The sequence below is a fragment of the Tamandua tetradactyla genome, chromosome 7, assembly GCF_023851605.1.
Source record: "Tamandua tetradactyla isolate mTamTet1 chromosome 7, mTamTet1.pri, whole genome shotgun sequence".
Lineage (NCBI taxonomy): Eukaryota > Metazoa > Chordata > Mammalia > Pilosa > Myrmecophagidae > Tamandua > Tamandua tetradactyla.
In genome coordinates, this window is record NC_135333.1 from 21247552 (window position 1) to 21270015 (window position 22464).

Sequence of the window (22464 nt, forward strand, 5' to 3'; positions counted from 1 at the left end):
TTTTCCTTTGAGTAGTCAGAATCAATCACCTCAGACAGCATGGTAATCCCTTTTGGTACCTTTTCCACAGATCTCTTCATCACATTTTCCAATCATGCTCCTTCCATGTCTGTATTAGTTAGGGTTGTCTCTGACGCCGACACCCGCCAGCGCCCCCAGCGCCAGCAAAGTGGCCCAGAGCGGCCAGGACCGCGGCCGCGCTCTCATCCCGTCCCCCTGCCACCGCACTCTGCCTCGGCCACGCCCGCCAGCCCCACCGATAGAGTCTTTAATCTCTGTGATTTCCGCTATTTTTCTATTTATTCTTTCAAATTCCTTTTTATGCTTTTTTACTGTCTTTTTGATCTCCTTTATGCCATTTGCTATCCCACTTATATTATCAAATAGAACTGTATGAACATCTTTGATTAATTGTTCCAACATCTCTGTCTCCTCTGGTGTTTTAATTTGGTCATTAGGCCAGGCTTTTTCTGTCTGCATCGTGATAACGCATAGTAATTTTCTGCTGTCTTCGTGGCATGTAAATATCTTGATTGATTTACTTTGGGAGTTGATTTCTTTCAGTATTGTAAGGCCTTGTGTTTGCGGGGTGGTTGTACAGCAGGGAGCAGGGTCTGGAGTGTAGCAATCCGGGGTATTGGATTTGTTTCAGGGCAGGTATGGGCGCAGGTTGGGAATGTTATGCTGATGCTTGTGAACATGGGCGCCCAGTAGCCAGGGAGAATGTAGCTGCGCCAGTGCTCTGGTCTGGGGGACATAAATCTGATGTTCGCTGTTCAAAGGCACCGGATCCTTTATGTGCAGGCATAGAGCTGTGGCAGCAGGTTGACGTTACACCTTCCTGGGTTGGGGGGCAGATATGGCCCAACTGTGCAGATTGACACTTTCTCAGAGCTGGGAAGAGAAGTTGAGGTCTGTGCACATGCGCAGTTCTGGGACTGCTATAAAGTTTGGTTCCCAGCGCTGAGTAATGTCATTGGGGGTCCATGTGCATGTTTCGGCCTGGGAGTGCCGTAAATGGATACGCTGAACTCAGGGAGGGCGGGGTGAGTCTGTACGGACTCTATAGCCAGGGGCCGCAGGTAGTCTAGGTATGGAGGTTCATGTCTACAACCTTTATGTGCTGGCAACAGCCTGCAGGGAACAGGGAGGGGGAAGCAGTTCTGGGGAGGGGTGCAGGAGAGGTGGATTGGGCTCCACTGGGGGTGGGGGCTTGGGGTAGGTACGTGCACTGGGGGCTGGTGAGGTGTGCGTACCTAGAGCTTAGGGAATGGGAGCAGACGATGGGGTTCAGGTGTGTGGGGTGTGGGTCGAGTCATAGGGCTGTGCTGGTCAGGGTAGCACATCCAAGAAATATGGCCTGGCTTACTTCCTTGTCCGGTGTTCCCTGTCAGTGCACTCCCATGGGCTCCGTGGCTCTGCGCCTCCTTGCACAGCTCCAGTTTTGTCCCTCTCAGTTCTTCTGCCTCTGCAACCAGGGATGCCGCATGTGGTGCCGAAGGCTCTCCCATGTCAGCCTCACTCCCAGATTGCCATCTCTGTCACTCTCCTGTCCCTTCTCAAAGTTTTCTGTGAAGTTGGGCTAATCTCGTGCCACTCAAGTTGGCCATCTTCCCGGAAGTCTTCTTATGGAATTTTGAAATGCCAAAGTTGTCATGCTCCTTTTAATTTATCCTCAGTTCCCCAAAAGACATTTTCATGTAATACTTGTGGACTGTGAAATAAAACTGAAATTTAATTTGCAAAGGCTTTATCATGTAATGTTAAAAATATTAGAAAGGATTATCTGAAGATTAGAATTATTTGTAATAATTTCTGTTCTTTTTTGAGCATTCTTACTGCACAAAATAATGTATATAAATCCAGTTTTCAAAAATAGTTTTAGTTCCTGTGCCCATAAGGAAAAAAATTCTTCTTAATTGAGTTGTCATTACAATTGATTACAATAGGATAATAGCGTATTACAAAAGGTGATAATTATTAAATGTAAAAATTAAAATTTTGTTAGAAGTGCATCTCTTGATGTGATGTAATGATTACATTTACTATGCATTTATAATGAAAAGTGGTGATATAAATTATTTTGGTAAGGTTATGTTGACAGTTGAGGGTGTTTGGTCAGATGTGGTAGAAAATTAACATATTCTAAGATAAAATGAGGATTGATAGTAATTAAAACATTTTGATGTGATTTGATAAAATGGCTTGTGTTTTGACATCAGTGTTTTATGTATTTTATCTAATGTATCTTGATGATTTTGAGAACAAAACAATTGCAACGCCCATGAAAAATTCCAGGTTTATTTAAAACAATTAACATTATAGCTGAATGTTACCTCTGATGTTCCAAGTTGCTTTTCTCTGACTTGTCCTAAACAGAATTGCTTGCAATTAAATACATGACAAAAAGCTATTTCTAATATGCAGCATTTCTTTCAGTAGTATCTTGGGAGTCTCTTTCCAGAGTGATTCATTCTTAGATTATGTTTGGGGAGCAGGGAGGTAAAGCTGATTCAATGAAATTCTAATTCAGAACATCCAAATAAGCCAGAATAGCTTGGTAATAACAGTTGCTTTGCCCGTACTAGAAATATATATATTATAGGAAGATAGAAGTATATATATTATAGGAAGATAGAAGTATATATATTATAGGAAGATAGAAGTATATATATTATAGGAAGATAGAAGTATATATATTATAGGAAGATAGAAGTATATATATTATAGGAAGATAGAAATATATATATTATAGGAAGATAGAAATATATATATTATAGGAAGATAGAAATATATATATTATAGGAAGATAGAAATATATATATTATAGGAAGATAGAAGTATATATATTATAGGAAGATAGAAGTATATATATTATAGGAAGATAGAAATATATATATTATAGGAAGAACCATAATTATCATCTTTATTATAAGAGACTTTCCTCTCTTTGGCAGGGGCAGTCCACCATAGTGGGCATTAGGGTAGGGGAAGGAGGTGACGTGGGAGGGGACGGTATTATGAATTTAAAGTATTGTTAGGCAAATCGAGTTTAGAAAAAATACATGTGAAAGTTGAAGATGGTCTCTCCATCCTGTAGTACCTCTTGTAGAAAGTCTTTGTGTGTCTCCCGGAGGTATGCATATCAGTCAGAAGACAACAGACTTACATGATTGTCTCTAATTCAAGGGTACTGGAAATAAAACTGAAGTAAGCTTCGACTGTTTAGTTTTCTAAAGGCTGAGACTGCAGCTAAAGATAATGGTGGATTTTGGCAGTTAGTGTGCTAAACAACAAACTTTCCTACTTCTCCAGTTGTCTATATGTTTATATGAATAAAATCTATGTCTATGTAAGGCAGCTGCCTACCTTTTCTTAACAAAGACTGTTCTTTATTGAGATAATTTCCTAACTACCTTTGTGATGCTAAACTGTCCTTTATATTATGAAATGATTATGTTATATGTTACTTTTTTTTAAGAAAATGCGCTAAGCTTAGAAAAATAAGGTTTAGAACCCCAATATAGGCAATTACCTCAAAAAATGAGTCTGGGAAGGGAGAAGAGATAATCCTTTTATTTGGAGAAGGCATGGGTTGAAAAAAATAAATTTTTTTAAATGGGAAAAACTTCAAAGGTGTGCAGTGATGTTAAGAAGGAACCAACAGAGAAGGGGAGTTTAAAGATCCAGGAAAGAGAAAGATCGATATCATGAAGGCTTATAAGATGTAAGGACATTTATTTTCAGTATAGAAATGAAATGATTAGACTGGGAGAGTTCTTTTTCTTTTTTTTTTTTTTTGGCTTTTAACATTGGGAATTTTATTGGCTTACCAGCTTACAGTTTTTAGGCCATGAAAATGTCCACATCAAGCCATATCGAGACAGTGCTTTCTTCCCCAAAGCAGGCTGCTGGCGATTCTGGACTCCTCTGTCACATGGCAAGGCACCTGGTGACACCTGCTGGTCTCTTCCTTCTCTTCTGGTTTCCTTGATTTCAGCTTTTTACTTCTGTGGCTTTATCTCTCCTTTTTTGAATTTCATTTTCTTATAAAGGACTCCAGTTAGAGGATAGGACCCACCCTGGGCCACTTCTTAAATGCAGTCGCATTATCAAAAGACCCTACTTAGAACAGATCTACACACAGGAATGCATTAGCTTTAAGAACATGATATTCTGGGGGGGGGGGGGGGGGGGGGGGCACAGTTTTACACCACCTCTCTGTAATTTATCACCCTCTGCCCCCTGCTCTTCCCTGCATGCTTACAGTGTTCTTCTGGGTGAGTTTGAAATAGTTGATTCCAACAGTTCACACCTGTTTAATAGTTCTGGTGAAGGGTCAGATTTACTGAGCCTTGCTTCTCCTATCTTGCCACTTAGGCACATTATATCCTTTGAAAAAGGCTTCTAATACATTCAAAAGGTACCACAGTGCTGAAGTCTTTTACTGATTTAGTTTGACTGTTGAAGTTTGTGATTGTTTTCTAAAAGAATAATAATAAAATTCAACATTTCTCAGCTGAAATAAGTTTAACTCATGGTATAAATGCAATCAGAAAGTGTGCAGAGAGAGATGAGAGAGTGTCAGCTGTGTAACTGAGCTGACTTTGGCTTTTAAGTTTCTCCCTTAGAAATTCTGACAAAGAACAGTGGCAGTATTTAAGGTATTACATTATTTTTATCATATCTAATGACAAAGGGAAACCTTAGCCTTAAGTGTGGTGCTTCTTCTGCTGGAATTATTTTGGATTTCTTTTTCTCTACTTATTTTTTAGATGCCAGAGCCCAAGTAAAGTACAGTTTATTGTTGGGTTTGATGTGAAATGGTTTCCAGAATCCAGTGAGAGCTCTCATTGAACAGTTAGAGGCACCAGCTGAGCCTGCGCCCTCTAGTGGCTAGGAGTTTGTCTAGACCTCGTGACAGCTGATGATGCACTGTACTTTAATTTTTCTGCAACTGGCAGCTCCTGTGAATAAATTGTGGCAAAAACAGACCAATACCCAGAGTTCTTTCTTTCTAGAAGAGTCCATCCTTGTGATTTTACTCCTCTTCCCTTTACTGATTCCTCTACAAACCCAAAAGGACAAAGCAATTTGCTTTTAAACTAGCCTTATCAATATATTCCCTGTGAGTTTGTGGGGGAGAAGGTTTAACAGGGAAATGGGATAGGAAACCAACATTTCTTGGGCAGTTATGATATTCTAGCATCATGGAGCTTCTCCTTTAATCCTCATAAAAACAATGTATGGTAGCTACTGTTTATTTACAGTTTAAAGATGAGGAAACCCAGGCTTAGAGATTATGTAACTTCAACAAGACCCTTTAACTTGAAAGCAGTGTGACTGGGACTCAGATCCAACCATGACTGTTTCCAGAGTCCACAGTGAGTTCATTTCACTCGCACGCACACACACCCCTTCACACTTAGTCATGCATTCTCATGTATACATACTTACATTCACTTGCGCTCACACTCATGCAAGCATGCTTGTCTTACACACACACACACACATCAACTTCTCTTACCCTTGTAGGATGATCCCTGAAAAATCCATGTCATTGAAGAGGAAAAGTAATCCAGGCCAGCTTTATCACTGGGTGTCATGGCTCTCAAGGCTTTACGTGACCGTTTCTCTCCTCTTCGCTCTGTTCCAGCCATGATGGCCTCCTTGTTCTTCCTCAAATAGGCTATGTTATCGTTAGATTGGGAGAGTTCTTTATCTCTTCTGCTGTGTATGAAGAGTAGGAGGAAAGGGTGGTGTTGATTCGAGTCAATTTGGGGTTTGGTGGCTGAAAAGGGTAAGAGTTCTTAACTTTTTCTATCTAATGGCTTTTATTGTCTTTGTGACAGAAAAGATAAGGTCATCTTCCTAGTGTAAAGGGGCATTGGTTAGGTAGTTTGGAAGATAGTAGAGAAGGTTTGAAATTGGTGAGAATGGGAAGTAGGAATGGGCTTATACAAGAGTAGCATACTAGGAGTAGCAGGAGGGGTGAGCTGGTGATAGTAAGAGGCATGCTGACCCTGTGTCCTACCTTTGAATTGTGAAAGTTGTGACAGAATGAGCAGGGCAAGTGTTCTTAGGAAGTCAGTTAAGACAAGAAATGAAAGGTTAGATTCAGTGAAGGGATTGGCATTTTAGGAACGTGTTAGCTATAAAGTGCGGCTCCAGAGGTTATAGTGGAAGAATTTGGGTGAGAAGGAAGATAAGAGAAGATGGATTGGGAGAGAGAAAGCACAGAGTTATATAATGAGAATATGGTAGAGTGTAGTTAACAGGTAAGAAGGATGCAGATTGGTGGATTAGTCAGGGTTAGGCAACTGCAAAGGGTGTAGTAGCAGTGTAACCTACTTCATACACCTAGAAAGCAGAGCTCTGGGCTGAGGCAAAGGGAGCAGAGATGGACTGTCCATGGGCCCCTATCGCTGAAACCTTGTTGTTATTTGAACGTGTCCTGTTTATTCCTCGCAGAATGGTTGTTCTTGCTGTTCTCTTGGCCAAGAACATTTTCTCCCTCAGGTTTTTTATGCTTCACCCACATTCTTTTTTTTTTCTTTCTTTATTAGAGAAGTTGTGGGTTTACAGAACAACCATGCATGAAATACAGGATTCCCTCATATTACTCCACCATCAACACCTACATTCGTGTGGAACATCTGTTACAATTAATGATAGTACTTTTAAATAATTGTACTATGTATTTTTTTTAATAGTAATATTATAGTTTCTGAAGCTGGCGAAATGCAGTATACCAGAAATGGATTGGCTTTTACAATGGAGATTTATTAACTTAAAAATGTACAATTCTGAGGCTGGAAAATGTTCAACTCAAGACATCATCAAGATAATACCTGATTCTGACAGACAGGCTGCCACGTCCTTGGCTCCTCTGTCATGGGGGAAGGCCCATGACCTGTCTGCTTCTCTCCCTCCTCTCCTGGGTTGCATTTCTTCCAGCTCTGGCTTCTGTGACTTCTTCTCTGAGCTTTTATGTGTTTCTCTCTTTTAGCTTCTGTCATTCTTAGCTTCTGTGTATCTTTCTCTGTAAGCTTCTCTGGGTTTTCTGTCTCTGAGCTTTTCTGAGGCTTCTTTCTTTGTTTTATTCTCTTATCAAGGACTCCAGCAAAAGAATTAAGACCCACCCTGAATGAGGTGGGTTACTTCTCAACTTAAGACCCCACTCAACAAAAGATCCTGCTTATAATATGTCCACACCCACCAGAATGGATTAACTTTGAGCACATGTTTTTTTTTTGGGGGGGGGTATGTACAACTTCAAACCATCACAGGCAGTTAGCTTTGTTATACTTGAAGGATTATTAAAATAGAACTATTAATTATCGTCTATAGTTTATAGTAGATGTGCTTTTCCCCATACATCATACTATTATTAATACCTTCTTTAGTGTTGTACATTTGTTATAGCTCATGAAAGTCATAACATTCTTATAATGTTAAATATAGTTCATTGTCTGTAATAGGGTTCACTGTCCTATTCAGTCCTATGTTTTATCTTTTATCTCCAGAGAGACCTCTGTTCATCCTGCTATCTGAAATAACCTCCCTATCCCCCTTATCTTGCCATAGGTGTCTTCATAACATTTTCTGATATATATATTCCCCCTCCTGTTTGGTTGATCTATTTGAAATTGCCCAAGGGTTGGGGATGTTGTTTGTCTTACTCATTATTTGAACTCTGGTGTCAGCACAGTGCCTGGTTCACTGCAGAAACTTATTAGTGGTTTTCAGGTGGGTGATAGAGTCTCTGAAACCTTCTGGGGAGTCTGGATCATATGAAAATGGTCAGCAGGTGGAAATGACCTACTATAGGTGGGTATTTTTATTTATGACATTTCATTGTTAGTTACTGATTGTATGTAGTAATGCTATTGATTTCATGAACCATGGCTACAATTTGAGTCCTTCTATATTTTTCTAGTTAGACGATTTTATTTTGTGCACATGGTTATATCTTATCTTTATTTCCATTTATTTTGTTTTTTGATCTTACTGTATTAGCCAGGATTTCTAGTTCTATATTGAATAAGAAAGGTCATAGTATACAAACATGTCCAGTATATGAATTGTTTCAAGTGTTCATTAGAGGGAACTAATTGAAGATATAGAAATAAAGGTCTACTTAGTGATTTTTGAATGAGGAGGAATGAAGGAATTTCCAGTGATGAAGAATGAGCGAGAATTAACCCTTTCAGGGTAAATCTTCCATGCACACGCACGCCCCGGTCCCTGGTACCTCCAAAATGATCTGATATTTCATCTGGAAATTCAGGCTTCCTCCTATAGTACTTCCTAGCACCATGTGGTCCTTTTATCTTCTCTTTCTGGAGAATTTGTACTCTAACTCATTCCCCTCCAGGAACAGGCTATATAGTGTACTAGCATGTAGAGTTTGGACCTAAGAAATTTGTGGCATATTTACCCAGTATGACAGTTTTTAATATAAAGTAGGAAACATCTAAGAAATTTTTATTTTTTTGGCCATTGGTGCTTCAAGGCTCTTAGACTTCTTTAGGGTACGTGTATTGAAGGTCTACTATGTGTCATCTCATGAAATCTTCAAATAATCCTTTCTGGAATTTTTGTTATATGGTAGTTGTCATAGCTGATCTAGTCCCCAGGACTGAAAAATATGCTAAACCTTGTGTGATTTGGCAAATTTGTGTCATAGATGATCTGGCATGGCATGTTTAGGAACTTCTGGTGTGTATGGGGGAACTATATGGGGAGAAAGAGGAGAGAAGTATGCTTTTCCAGCTGGAGTGGACAGATTGCTTTTCAGAACAGAATTTCACAAACTTATAAAGTAGTTTTGAGCAAAAGGTGATGATGGGTGAATATTGGATGTTTTTACCAAAATATGTAAATGCTTGATCTGGACCTGTGGATGTCCAAGAAGCAGTCTTAGAAATTAAGGATTTCTTTAGGGTAGTAAGAAAACAAGGGTTTCCTCAAGCAGTTATTTTTAAGTATGGGAAAAATCAGTTTATAATTGATTTGGTTTGATTAAGTAATAATGTACCAGAATATTATATTCATTTGTATCTTGTTTCAAGACTTTAATTCAGATATTAAAAATGAAAAGAGCTAGCCATCTTCTATAAAAGCAACTTATTTTAGAACTTGAAGAGTCCATAATCGTTATTAGGTCACATGCAGTAGCATTAAAATGGAAGTAAGAAGTTAGAATTGTATTCCAGTCCCAAAGAAATGTGCTAAGCAACAGCCATTTGCAGTATACCTGTTTTTTACAAGGCCATCATGAATGCCCAGGTTCACCACTGTGGCCTCTAATATGCACATAATGTGGATACCCAAGGATGAACAGAAATGAAGAAAGTCCTATGGGATGCAGGTGATAGAAAGTTGACAAGGATAACTCATATGATAGGCTCCAGGCTGGCATAGTGGGAAGTTCAGATTCTTGTAGCAGTTATGAGGTGACTTCATGCCTGCCATGGACTTTTAGGTTTGCCTATCAGCACTTCAGATGTTGGGGTGCACCATAGTAGTTTGGTAGTATTGAGTTCATTTGTGATCTTGGTGCCCCATTTATTTATCCCTATTTACCAAAATGCTGTTAATGCTGTGTTCTAGTTTGCTAGTTGCCAGAATGCAATATACCAGAAATGGAATGGCTTTTAAAAAAGGGAATTTAATAAGTTGCTAGTTTACTGTTCTAAGGCCGAGAAAATGTCTCAATTAAAGCAAGTCTATAGAAATGTCCAACCTAAGGCATCCAGGGAAAGATATCTTAGTTCAAGAAGGCCGATGAAGTTCAGAGTTTCTCTCTCTAGTGAGAAGGCACATGGCAAGTACAGTCAGCACTTCTCTCTCAGCTGGAAGGGCACATGGCGAACACCGCATCATCTGCTAGCTTTCTCTCCTGCCTTCCGGTTTCGTGAGCTCCCCGGGAGGTGTTTTCCTTCTTCATTTCCAAAGGCCACTGGCTCATGGAGTCTCTGCTTCGTGGTGCTGCAGCATTCTCTGCTCTCTTCGAATCTCTTTCATTCTCCAAAATGTTTCCTCTTTTATAGGACTCCGGAAATTTATCAAGACCCACCCAAATGGGTGGAGACATGTTGTCAACTAACCCAGCTTAACAACCACTCTTGATTAAATCACATCTCCAGGGAGATGATCTGATTACAGTTTCAGACATACAGTACTGAATAGGGATTATTTAGCCTTTATGAAATGGGGTTTAGAATAAAACATGGCTTTTCTAGGGGACATACATCCTTTCAAACCAGCACGTGCTAGTAATAATAATGGCTGACATTTATTGAATGCCCACAATGTGCCAAGTATTACAGCACCTCATGGGCATGGTCTTACTTCCATAACAGTTCCTTGAAGTAGGTACTGTTATTACATTTTAGAAATCAGGAAACTGAAGCTTAGAGTGGTTGTTAGGGTTCATAGAGAAACAGAACCAACAGATGTCTGTAAATATGAGATTTATAAAAGTGTCTCATGCAGCCATGGGGACGTAAGAGTCCAGAATCTGTAGGGCAGGCTGCGAGCTGACAGCACCAGTGAAGGTCCTCAGCCAGCTCCCCAGGAGAGGCTCATTGGCTGAAGTGGAGAAAGGGATTCTGATTTCCTCTTAAAAGTCTTTGGGCGATTAGATTAAACATCACTCATTGCAGAAGGCACTCCCTTAAGCCACTGCAGATGCAATCAGCTATGGATGCAAACAGCGTGCTCATGATTTAAATCCATGAAATGTCCTCACAGCAACAGACAGGCCAGCACTTGCCCGACCAGACTGGGCGCTACCACCTGGCCGAGTTGACACATGAACCCAACAATCACAGAGTGGTTAAGCAACAATTTGTTGAACAACTGCAACTTGACTGAATTGGAATTGAAATTTATATTCAACTCCAGATTTTCTACTCTTAACTACTACGCTCAACTGCTTCTAAAGACACCACTGTGGGCCACGTCGCATCTAGTAGTATTGTTAAAATCGCAGAGATTTGAAGCCTTGTTGAATTATAGGTTGTGTGAGACTACTCAATAGTCCATGTATCCGTGATTTTGAGAATGTATGTAGGGTCACCGACAGTTCTAAAATGAAACCTAAGATCTTTGTTGTTGGTCTTAACTACAGAAGTGATGTGGTAATGTGAATAAATGCTCTCTAATTGCAGTTTACTTTAAATGAGATTAGGCAAGCTAGCCGAAGTATTTTGTAAAAAGTCATAATGAGAATATTCTTAACTAGATTCTTCTATGCTGACATGGTGTGATGTATTTTCTAAGAAGAATGCTTATTACCCTTATCTGGGAAGAACTGATTATGGGACTTCTAGCAGGAGAGGCTGGAGGTAGGAAGGCTAGTTTTTTTGGAGGCCTCCAAAGAAATGCAGGAAAGAAGGAATGCATCAAAACAGTGGCAGTGGTACAGAATGGAGGAGTTTAGTGGACACGTTTGGGTGGTGGGATTGGCATGGAGACTGATGTGGGGGTGGCTGAGGAGTGCTCTAGGTTTCACTCAGATTTCTAACTGTTGTCAAATGGTTCTTGCTATCCTTCACCTAGGAGGAACCCATAGGGTAGAGAGGAGAATAAATTGTGTCCTGAGGTACATATATGATATCTAAGTAAAACTAAATAGTAGGCAGTTGTCTGTGAGGATTTGACACTTAAGAGAGAAATGTGAGTTGCAAATACTTTTTTGGAAGTTTTTGACAGTTATTAGTTGAAACTGTGACTATGGGCTCTTGTTTTAATTTAAGCCTTGGTGCTGTGTGTGCTTGTGTTGGGTGATAGGGGGAGATGGCTTAGTTCTCATACTGAAAAACCAAACTTTATTTTATTTATTCTGTTCATTGTTCCACAGCCCATTATTCAATTTAAAATTTTTAGAATTCTCGTTTGAATAAATATGGAGCACTAAAACATGCCAGTCTTTGTCTTTCCCTTTTATTAATGAAGATATGGAAATGCACTTGTATTACATAATTTGTATTATTATGAAGTCTGTGTATAATTAGCATCTTTATAGAAGAGGCTGCACAGGAATGAGCATGTGGTTAATCTTCTTTGCAGCATTTTTGTCTGAAAAATTTTAAACATAGAACAGTTGAAAGAATTAAACAGTGAACAGCTGTATAGCCACAGTCTAGATTCTACCATTAGCATTTTACTATATTTGTTTTCTTACATATCTGTCCCATTTATTTATCTCTCCATTGATCTATCAATCCATCATATATCATTTATATGGGTACATTTCAAAAAATAAGTTACAGCCACTAGCCTTCCATTTCCTAAGTACTTCAGTATATGTGTCAACTCGAATTCAGTAGTGCTTTTGTTTTTGTTTTGGTGGTGATGAAATATTGTTAGATATAGAAGTCAAAGTGGTCGATGGTGTTGATCAGATCTTCTGTGTGTTCACAGTTTTTATTTTTTTGCCTGCTTCTATATTGTCTAGTTCTTTCAGTTACTGAGAGGGGAGATTAGATTTTGCAACAAATACTGTAGAAATGTCTTTCTCCCTTTAATTTTGTAGTTTTTGCTTCATGTATTTTAAAACTCTAATTAGGTACATACACATGTATGATTGTTCTGTTTTTCTGTTGAATTGACCCTTTTATAGTTTTGAGATGTCCATTTTTATTTCTGCTCTTTAAAAGTCAACCGTATCCAGGGCAGGCCATGGTGGCTCAGCAGGCAAGAATGCTCACCTGCCATGCCAGAGGACCCAGGTTCGATTCCTGGTCCCTGCCCCTGTAAAAAAAAAAAAAAAAAAGTCAACTGTATCCAATATTAATATAGTAACTCCAGCTTTCTTATACTTACTGTTTGCATGGTATCTTTTTCTATTCATTTACTTTCAGCTTATAGGTGTCCTTATATTTACAAGTGCATCTTTAGTAGACAGTACATAATTGGGTCTTACTATATTTTAATTATCATAAATTCTGCCTTTAATCAGAGTATTTAGAATGTAATTATTGATATGGTTCGACTTCTGTCCAGCATTTTATTATTTGTTTTCTGTTTCTCCTCTAGTTTTGGTCCTCTATTATTCCTTTTGTATAAACTGCATACTTTTTGGAATTCCATTTTAATTGCATAGCAATTGCTTTTATCTATGTCTCTCTGCATTGTTTCCTTTATTGATTGCTCTAGAGATTATTTTTTATATAGCTCCTTAGCTTTTCACCATGGATTTAGAGTTGGCATTGTTGTGCTTTTATTACAACCGTCCAGGTTTGTTCCCCCTAATCTGGTGTAAGAAATAGTTAACTCTAATGCAGAATTGTAATTTAACATCCTGGAAAGTTTATGATATTTAACAAGGACAAAAGAAATATATATACAAGATTTCACCTTCTTTGCTGAATTGTTACAGTTCTACAGTAATTTTGGATTTAGATTATAATACAGGTGTGTCCAATTTTAGAAAAATCAGAGATAGTAAAATAGCTCTTTATCTAGAGGTGAGATTTTTGGCAACTTCAGCCTTGTAGAACTTGGCTATAAACTGGAGCTTTCTCACATTGTACTCTTTTTTTTTTTAAATTATCACTTCTCCTACACCAAGTATATATCAGAAATTTTCTGAGCTTCTACCAAGTGTGAAGCAGTCATCTAATGTAAACATGGTCCCTGCTCTCCCAGTCTAGTTGCAGGGACGATAAGAAATAACTATAGTGTTACCCTTAGTTCAGTCTGTGTTTACATTCAACAGCCCCTTTTGCTATTATTTGAAAGGATCTTTTTCTATCGTTTTTGGTTCAACTTTTTTCATAGTTTTCTAGCCCTGTACTTTTCTATGCAGAGTTGGATGGAAATAACTGAAAATATCTAATATCATTTCATTTTATCTTTTTTTTTTTCTTTTTCTTTTTCTTTTTTACATGGGCAGGCACCAGGAATCGAACCCGGGTCCTCTGGCATGGCAGGCAAGCATTCTTGCCTGCTGAGCCACCATGGCCCACCCTGTCTTGTTATTTTTGAAAAATAAGGAGCTGTGTTTTCAGATTGGCTAGTATATGCTGAAGTTCATGTGCTCCCTGTAATTCTAAATTCATACATCATGTAGTAATGAAATTGAAGTAGTGTAAAATAAAGGAATGATGGCTGCTCCTCTACACGGCTTGTTTTTAAAAAATCATGTTACTATTTATATATTCTAATTGTATGCTTATATGTATATGTAGTTTCATGCCTAAAGTGTTTCTCACACATTTTGTTGGTCTTGTAATTCTTTGAGGAAAGCTGAAATTCTGTTTGAAGGGAACTTTCCCTTGAGTATTAATTTTAGGAATAATTTTTTTTACTTCTGTCTTTTAGAAATATATTCTAGACACGTTTTTCTTATAGTTTATATGTTTCAGTTGTGAAATCTCCAAAGGAACAGTTGTTTTTTTCCTAAAAGAACAATAATTTCAGCAAATAAACACTTTCCTTCCCTTAGCTTCAAAATAGATAGGATGTGTAGAATAATGTGAAAATAATAGACGACTTCTGAGGAAAATAATTTTGTGACACTATTGTAGATGACAGGCAGACTCTGTCTCATTGGAGTGGAGTGGCTCTGAATCCAGATGCGGGAGCAGACTGCATGGCTCAAATCCTTTTTCTGCTATTTCCTTCGGTATGTCTCTGGTCGAGCTGTTTCACCTGCTGTGCCTCAATTTCCTACCTGAAAAATGGGGGTTATTAACATTACCTCTTAGGTGGGGTTGTTGAAGAGATTAAATGAAGGAATAAAGTCAAAGGCAAAGCATAAAGTAAGTGTAGGTATATTATTATTATTTTTTGTTTAATTTTTATTATATATATATAATATTTTTTTCACATGCCATGTAATCATCCAAAGTATACAGTTAATGGTTCACAACATCATCATATAGCTGTGCTTTTATCCCAATTGACTTTTTTTTTTTCCTTTTTGTGAAAAATGACATATACAAAAAAGCAATAAATTTCAAAGCACATTGCAACAATTAGTTGTAGAACAGAATTCAGAGTTTGGTATGGGTTACAATTCCGCAATTTTAGGTTTTTACTTCTAGCTGTTCCAAGACACTGGAGATTAAAAGAAATATCAGTGTAGTGATTCAGCAGTCATACTCATTTGTTAAACCCGGCCTTCTCTGCATAACTCCACCATCACTTTGATCTTTCTGTCCCTCTCTTTAGGGGTATTTGGGCTATGCCTATTCTAACTTTTCATGTTGGAAGGGGCTGTCAGTAATATGGGGTAGAGGGCTGGAACTCGTTGATGTTCTGAAGAGACTGGGACCTCCAGGTTTCAGGACTTGTCTGAACCAGGGACCTTCTGGAGGTTGTAGGTTTCTGGAAAGTTATCTAGTGCCTGGAACCCTTGTGGAATCTTATATATTGCCCTAGGTGTTCTTTAGGATTGGCTGGAATGGCTCTGATTGGGATTTGGCAGGTTATGATAGGTAGCAGTGTCTAACTGAAGCTTTTTTTTCTGGTTCTGTTTTTTTAATAGACTGTGGAAAGAAGAAAGTGATTTAATATTTCGTAAACTTATGCTGTAGTAGAAGCTCTCATATCTAATGTGGTCTTGTACTGGTGATAAATGATATGGTTGGTTTGTTGTGTAATGGTGATAATGTTTAGTTAATTGAAAGAGTTAAAATTTGAAAATGTTAAAAGAGTATATACCTTTAAATATTTAGTCTACTTTATAACATAGAACTATGTTATTTCTCTAGCCTTTTGCTGTAAAGCTTTTCCTTTAGTGTGAGAGTTTCTACATTATTTTTCCTATGTATTTTTCCTAATACATACCCCTGCTTTATCTACAAAGTTTCAGCTTTGTTTTTTTAAAATAGAGAGGGAATTTAGACATATACAAACACTAATTCTTTCTGATTGTAGAATTCTGCTAGATTTGTATAATCTCACCCCCTTCTTTTACATCTCACAATTTTTTAGTGACTCCCCTTGATAGATACTTTCCAAACAATTCAGTTTAATTTTCATAGGATTTCTATATACTCATATTATATTAGCTTACATATTTAAATGGCATAGTTACAAGATAAGTGTAGTTGGAGTGAATATATTGGATACAAATATAGCAGATGCTGGATAAGTATGCAGTCTGACTGCAGGGAACAAAAGAGTGAGGGAAAGTAGTTAATAGTTGTATAGTATTTAAAGGCTAAGGCTATGTTAGGAGATTGATGATAAATAATCCAGTTGAGAAAATTGGGAGGTCCCAAATTAAAGTTTTTGGGCGTTATGAGCAAGGTAACATATGGATTGTGGAAGTCTTTAGGAGCAGAATTGACAGCCCTTGGCGACTGAAGGCATGGGTTAGTGAAGGGCCAAACGGGTTCTGGTTTGTTGCTTGCAGACTGGATTCCAGAGTGGTGGTGTAGCTATGAACTGAGAGAAAAAGCTCTCTACTTGTGGCTTTTAGTGCTTAACACAATATGCTATTTCTCCCCCTATTTTAGGAAAGCGTGTGTTGATTGTTCCTATTTGAGTGCATAATATTTTATGACAAAGGTGGCCTAACTCAATTTTACTACATACCAGATGCTGTGGAATATAGATAGGAATGCATTTGGGGAATTGTGAAATTTAACATCACATTTACTCTAAGCCTCTTCAGTATTTGAAATGCTATAAAATTGCAAGCTCAAGCGGAAAATTTGACGGTAGGTTAAGATGGCAATCCTAGGGTACACGGGTGGTTCGGTGGTAGAATGCTCACCTTTCATGGGGGGAGACCCGGGTTCGATTCCTGGACCATGCACCTCCCCCACCCCTCAAAAAAAGACGGCAATTCTATCTTTAAAATTACTCCCTCTTTTGTGTTATGTCTTTAGTAATGTTTTCTTTCTTAAAATTTTATCTTCTGATAAAATTTTTTATACTACTCTCTGAGTAGCTGGTAGTATAGTAGAGGTCCCAAACCTGGATAACTTACATATAACTGTGCAGCACATTGGGGATTCAAATATGAATGATATATTCTCAATTTTCAAAGATGGTGAAGACATTTTTACATACATAATAAATAAATGAGTTGAGACCATGTGACATGCTGTAAAGTATATCACTATTGTAATACTTAATGAAATACTTTATGCTTTGGAAGTAACAGTAAAATACTTGCTGTCATCCATAATTTTGCTCTGTCTATTGGTTGCCCCTTCCATCACCCCTTCTCTTGCACCTTATTTATCAGCAGATCTTGTCTGCTATACTTCTAACATTTATCCCACATGCTTCCTGCTTCTCTCATTCTCCTTTGTTTTTAGTCTGGTCCAGATCTCACCATCTAATACAGTCTTCCTGCTTTTCCTCTCTTGCTTTCCAGGCCAAATCCTATTTCTGCACCATAGAGTGATCTTTTAAAATGTAAGTCATGTTGTGATTAAAGCCCAGGGCTTCTCAGTGCCCCCAGAGTAAAATCTCAGCTCCTTACTTAGGTGCAGATACGACTTCTTAGAGTCCTGCTTGTTGAAAGATGAAGGAATACTGTAGGTACTCGAAGGAGCTATTTCTTTGGGCTATGGTTTTTGATCCAGGTCTTGATAGATCAGTAGAATTTTGTTAGATGAAGTCATGCATGGCACAAGCATTTAAAGAGTACCTTCTACATGCTAGTCATTAGCATGTTCATGCTTTTTCAATAAATATTGTATAAAAGAATAGTCAAGCAGGTTTTCATCTGCTTAACATCAGGAAGCATTTTGTTCATGGTACCTGTGAGAATAGTATTTGGCAAACATTGCTTGACTAGTCTCATTCTTTACCATTGTATATACCTATCACAAAATTTGACTGTATTCAGAAATGAAGCTTTTGTTTATAACTAATTTGGGACCATATCTTCCATAAAATAGTTTACTAATTTAATCTTTTGCATAGTTGTTTTAATGACTCAGAATCTTGAGGACCTCCACTAGGTGTTCATTTTGAGGCTTGTCATGATATGCATGTGATAATAGTATAAAGATTATTAAAATGTCTTTTTTTTGGCTGTGCTTGTTTAGATCATAGTTTTCTTAAAAATTTTTTTTGATTGTTTAGTAGCCGTGTTTCTTAACTCTTGACTCACTTCCTTGAAATGAGCTACTTTTCCCTGAAAAACTGCACTTCTTGACCTTTTCAGGTAAAATTCCTCCTAAACAAAGCTGGAAATTTTTATCAGAAGGTCTTCTGTATTGACCCCATCATTGCCTGATTGCTTGTATATACAATAATGTACAGGTGGGAATTTCTTTTGTTGTGACTAAGGTCTGTTGTACTTTAAAGCTGGTCCTTGACTTAAGTTTTTCCCTGGACCAGGGAGAGGTAAAAAAAATTTATGGATGATGTAGAGAATGGTAAGAAAGCTAAATGATTACATTTTATGATGTGCCATTTATTTTGAGACTTTTATTCCTATTTTTAGGTACCGAAATATCCTCATTCTACTGAGTGATGGTTCTTCTCCTCTCTCCCCCCATGATCACCCAAATTTCCTCTCTGGCAAGGTAGAAGGTTGACAACTAATTCTGTGTCAGTTCATCTAGTCTTTTTGAAGTTTATGGGTCCATGAAATCTCAGACTGGATACCCCACCTGTCATTGGCCTTGGCATGACAGTCTCTAGTGAAGAGTCATCCTCAAATGCTGTGGGAAGGAAAGCTAAGACTTCGGGAGCTTCTGTTACTGAGAACCCATGGGCAGGGCTGTCCCCTCCGGTGCCTGATGTCCTCTGGGACTGCTGGACTCTTGGGTCTTCACCTTCCTTCATGGCCAAACACCCATGAGACTTTCTCCAAAAGCACCTCAGCTCTTTACTCTTGGCTTCTCCTGGTACTTCTTAGCTTTGGTTAGAGCTGGATTTGTATCCTTAGCATCTCATTTTGAAGATTTCTTTCCATCTTTATTAGCAAACTTAGTGAATCAGTTTTTGCATCTTCTTGGCTACTCGGAGATGCCCTTGTTTCTATGGTTACAGCTTTTCCAGAGAAATAGAAGTGATTAGACGTTTGATTGCTAAGTGACTAAGTGGTTTGTGTATGTCTTGCTTATTAAGCACTAGTCAAAGTTAATCATGTGTTTCAATATTTGGGATGCCTCTAGCAGTGGGGAAGAAGATGGAAGAAAACATTGGGGTGTTATATATCTCTTTGGTTTTAGATATTCCATGCTTTTTTTTCCTGAAGCATGGATTGTCCCAAATTATTTTACAAAATGGGGATTAAACTATTGATTTAATTTATATGATTCCATTGGAATTTTACATATGATCCTAGTGAGACATTATTTCTTGCACTTTGGGAGATATGATGTGTGTCCCCAAATTTTAATCCCTTAAAACTAAAAAAATACTTGTCTGTCAATTTAAATGTTTGTCTTTTTTTGTTTTGAAATTATTAAGTTAGTAAATTTGTTTCTTGAATTGTAAGTTGTAAGAGGTACTTTGCCTTAGCTAGTTTCATGTAATCTTTGTATAGTGTTATGTAGATGCTGTCACTTAACAAGAGTATCTGTTGTGAGTGAAGAAATTTCATAACTGTTGTGCTGACAAATACCCTTTAATCTGTCTTTTAAGAATAAGTCAGACTTTAGTTATTGGCTTGTTTTTATTCCAAGAAATATTTTACCAACAACAAAAAAAATTAGGAAGTGCTGCTAGGTTTATTTTCAGTGTGTATGCTGCAGAAATATTGTTACAAGTTAGTTTTTGAGAAGTGTCTGTAATGGAAAATTACAATTTCATTGTTTGAAGCAATTTTATTGACTGATTGAAGCAATTTTATTGCTTAGTGCTAAGATCTCTCTAGGAATCCCATGATCTTCTGTCATCAAGTCACACTACAAGAGTAAAATTCATGTCATCTCCCCCAAAGCTGCATTATCTGCCCTAGATGGGTCAAGAAATGGGCGAGAGGCATGAGGAGGGAGGGGGGAGAGTGTGAGAATGACTTTTTGCTTCTGATGTGGGAGAAAAACCTGCAGGATTTACTGTTTAAAATCTTTGAGACTGAAATTGGTCGAGTAATCGGTGCTTTGGTTAAGGTTGGGGTCAGACCAGCTAGTTAGGGGCCTCTGCATCAGCTATACTTAAGCATCAGTTAAGCCTTCCATGTGGAGGCTGATATTTTAATTTAATAGTCAGCACAGACTTAATGTACCTGTTTTCTTCTGCTGCTCACTTTTGGCTTTTTTTAAATAAGACATGGTATGAAATAAGGTAAAATTCTTATCAGCCTTTTAATACCTAACAGTATCATAGAATATTTGAAAGATGAACCTCTTGCTTAATATGAAATTGAGCTTCTTGCCACATGTTGTATGTCTCTGTCACTCTTGGTAATGAAGAATTGAGGCAAAGTTGAGTTTTAAAGATTCTATCATAGAATTTTTTTTTCTATTTTAATACTTGTGAAGGTTAGAATTTAAAATGTAGAAGGGTCCTTATAAATGGCCTCCTTTTACTTTTATGTTTACATGAGGAAATTTTAAACAGGATGTTAAGGATCCTACCCGAAGTTTATGATATTTCCATGTGTAGTATCACAGTGTGTGTCTGTATGTAAATAGAACCAAGAAATCAGTCACGTTGCCCATTATTGATTGTTAATGGCCACTCCATGTCTCAAGGGGCAGGTAGAGGGTATCAGAATTTGTTATGTGGACTTTGAAGCAATACTCGCCATAAAAATAATTTTGTCAGTAAAGGGGGAAGGTTCCAGACAGGTCACCAGTAAAATAAACACATATACAATTGAACAGTTAATTTAAACTTGTAGTTGTAATCAGCTTAGTGAGTGAATTAGACTCTCAAATTAAGAAGAAAACATTTCTTATGTTCCTTGTCTAAAGTGCTCTCTGTGATCCTTTATCTTCTGCTTCTTGTCCCTCATCACATTTCATTTTTTATTCATCTTCTTACCGATTAGACTCTACTATAAGGGCAGGGAGCCTGTCTCATTCAGTGTTGATTCCAGCAGGTGTTCATAATAGTAATTTTTGACGGACTACCACATTGGCTAACTCTGATTTATACAGCTAAATGAGTTACTTAACCACATTTTAAATATCATGACTTTGAATTACTTAAATTTTATTTTTACAGTGAACAGAGTATCTGTCAGGCAAGAGCTGCTGTGATGGTTTATGATGATGCCAATAAGAAGTGGGTGCCAGCTGGCGGCTCCACTGGCTTCAGCAGAGTCCATATATATCACCATACGGGAAACAACACATTCAGAGTGGTGGGCAGGAAGATTCAGGACCATCAGGTAAGGGTCTCCTAAAATTCTTATTTGAAGACCATCTAGAATTAAAAGTGGACTGGGCATATTCAGTAAAATAAACTACTACTTGAAATCTTGATTATTTAAATAGTTTCAATGGGAAAGGCTGACTATGGGCTTGCCATCCTACTTTCCCCATCTTTTATGAAACATGAATTTAGGAATCTAAATCTAACATGAACTTTTAGAACGAATTGCATAAAGATCTAAGTACTATTTGTTTTATTATGAATCTTTATTAGAACCTCTGACCTTCCAACTAGTTAGTTTTGGGAAAGTTAAGTAAATTTACAACAAATAAAAATGAAATACTGTGTAATAGCAGATTGCATGTTTAGGGAGTTTGTTTCCTGCCAAAGATGTGGTGTATAGGGATAGAGGAAGAAGTTAAATGTATAAATAGTTTCAGAAAATATTGTTAAATTCACATATGATAGATAAGTAGTAGGTATTAATGTTTTTGGAATAGTTAAGTTTTTATAATTTGTGTCTGGGGTGGCAACTAAACTTTGAATAATTCTTTACTATAGATTTCCTAGAAGGGTGACTAGTTTTTTCTGACTACTTGATTTCTTTAGCCTTAACAAGTTAGGAACAGTCTGGAAAAAAGAAAACGTAGGTAGGATCTTACTAGCAACTGCAAATACTAATAGCAGCAAGAAGTTTCATAAAGAATTGACTTGCAATATCTTGTTCTAATAAGATGATAGACTCAGTCAATGAGAAATCATCCTGCTACAGATGCACAAAAAAAATGTCGTAAATGCAGCAACAGTGAAACAGATTTTCCTTCCCAGTGTCTAGCTGAGCTCTGACTGCAGAAAGGAAGATCCCTTGATTTCCCCTAGGAAACAGTGGTGTAATGTGTAAATGATGCAGTAGCAGCTCTAGGCTTTGGAAGAGAGATAATGGATGGTAACGAGGGATTTGGATTTGTCATGCCCTGTGCATAGGGACTACAAGCCTAAAAGAGGTTGGATTTTGAAATTGATAACTCTGCATAAAGGTAGGTCTCTTAAAAGAAGCCACCCCTTAAAAGGAGGAATAAGAAAAAATGTTGGCTATCAGCACAGGAAGGCAAAGAAGCTTGTTTGTGTCTGAGCTGGTTTAGGAATTCCCCTGAGAAATGGGAACCTCAAACTTGAGTACACAATTCTAGTCAATTAAAAGACTGGTCCCAG

At 37.7% G+C, this 22464-nt stretch overlaps 1 protein-coding gene across 4 annotated transcripts in view; it reads left to right on the top strand.

Annotated features, from left to right (window-relative positions):
* Positions 1-22464, top strand: part of ENAH (ENAH actin regulator) — a 191591-nt gene that overhangs the window by 82045 nt on the left and 87082 nt on the right. For all 4 annotated transcript variants that reach the window (XM_077168587.1, XM_077168588.1, XM_077168589.1 and 1 more), the window contains exon 2: positions 21103-21268. In XM_077168587.1, coding sequence (XP_077024702.1) covers positions 21103-21268 — 166 coding nt within the window. The remainder of the gene's footprint in view (positions 1-21102; positions 21269-22464) is intronic.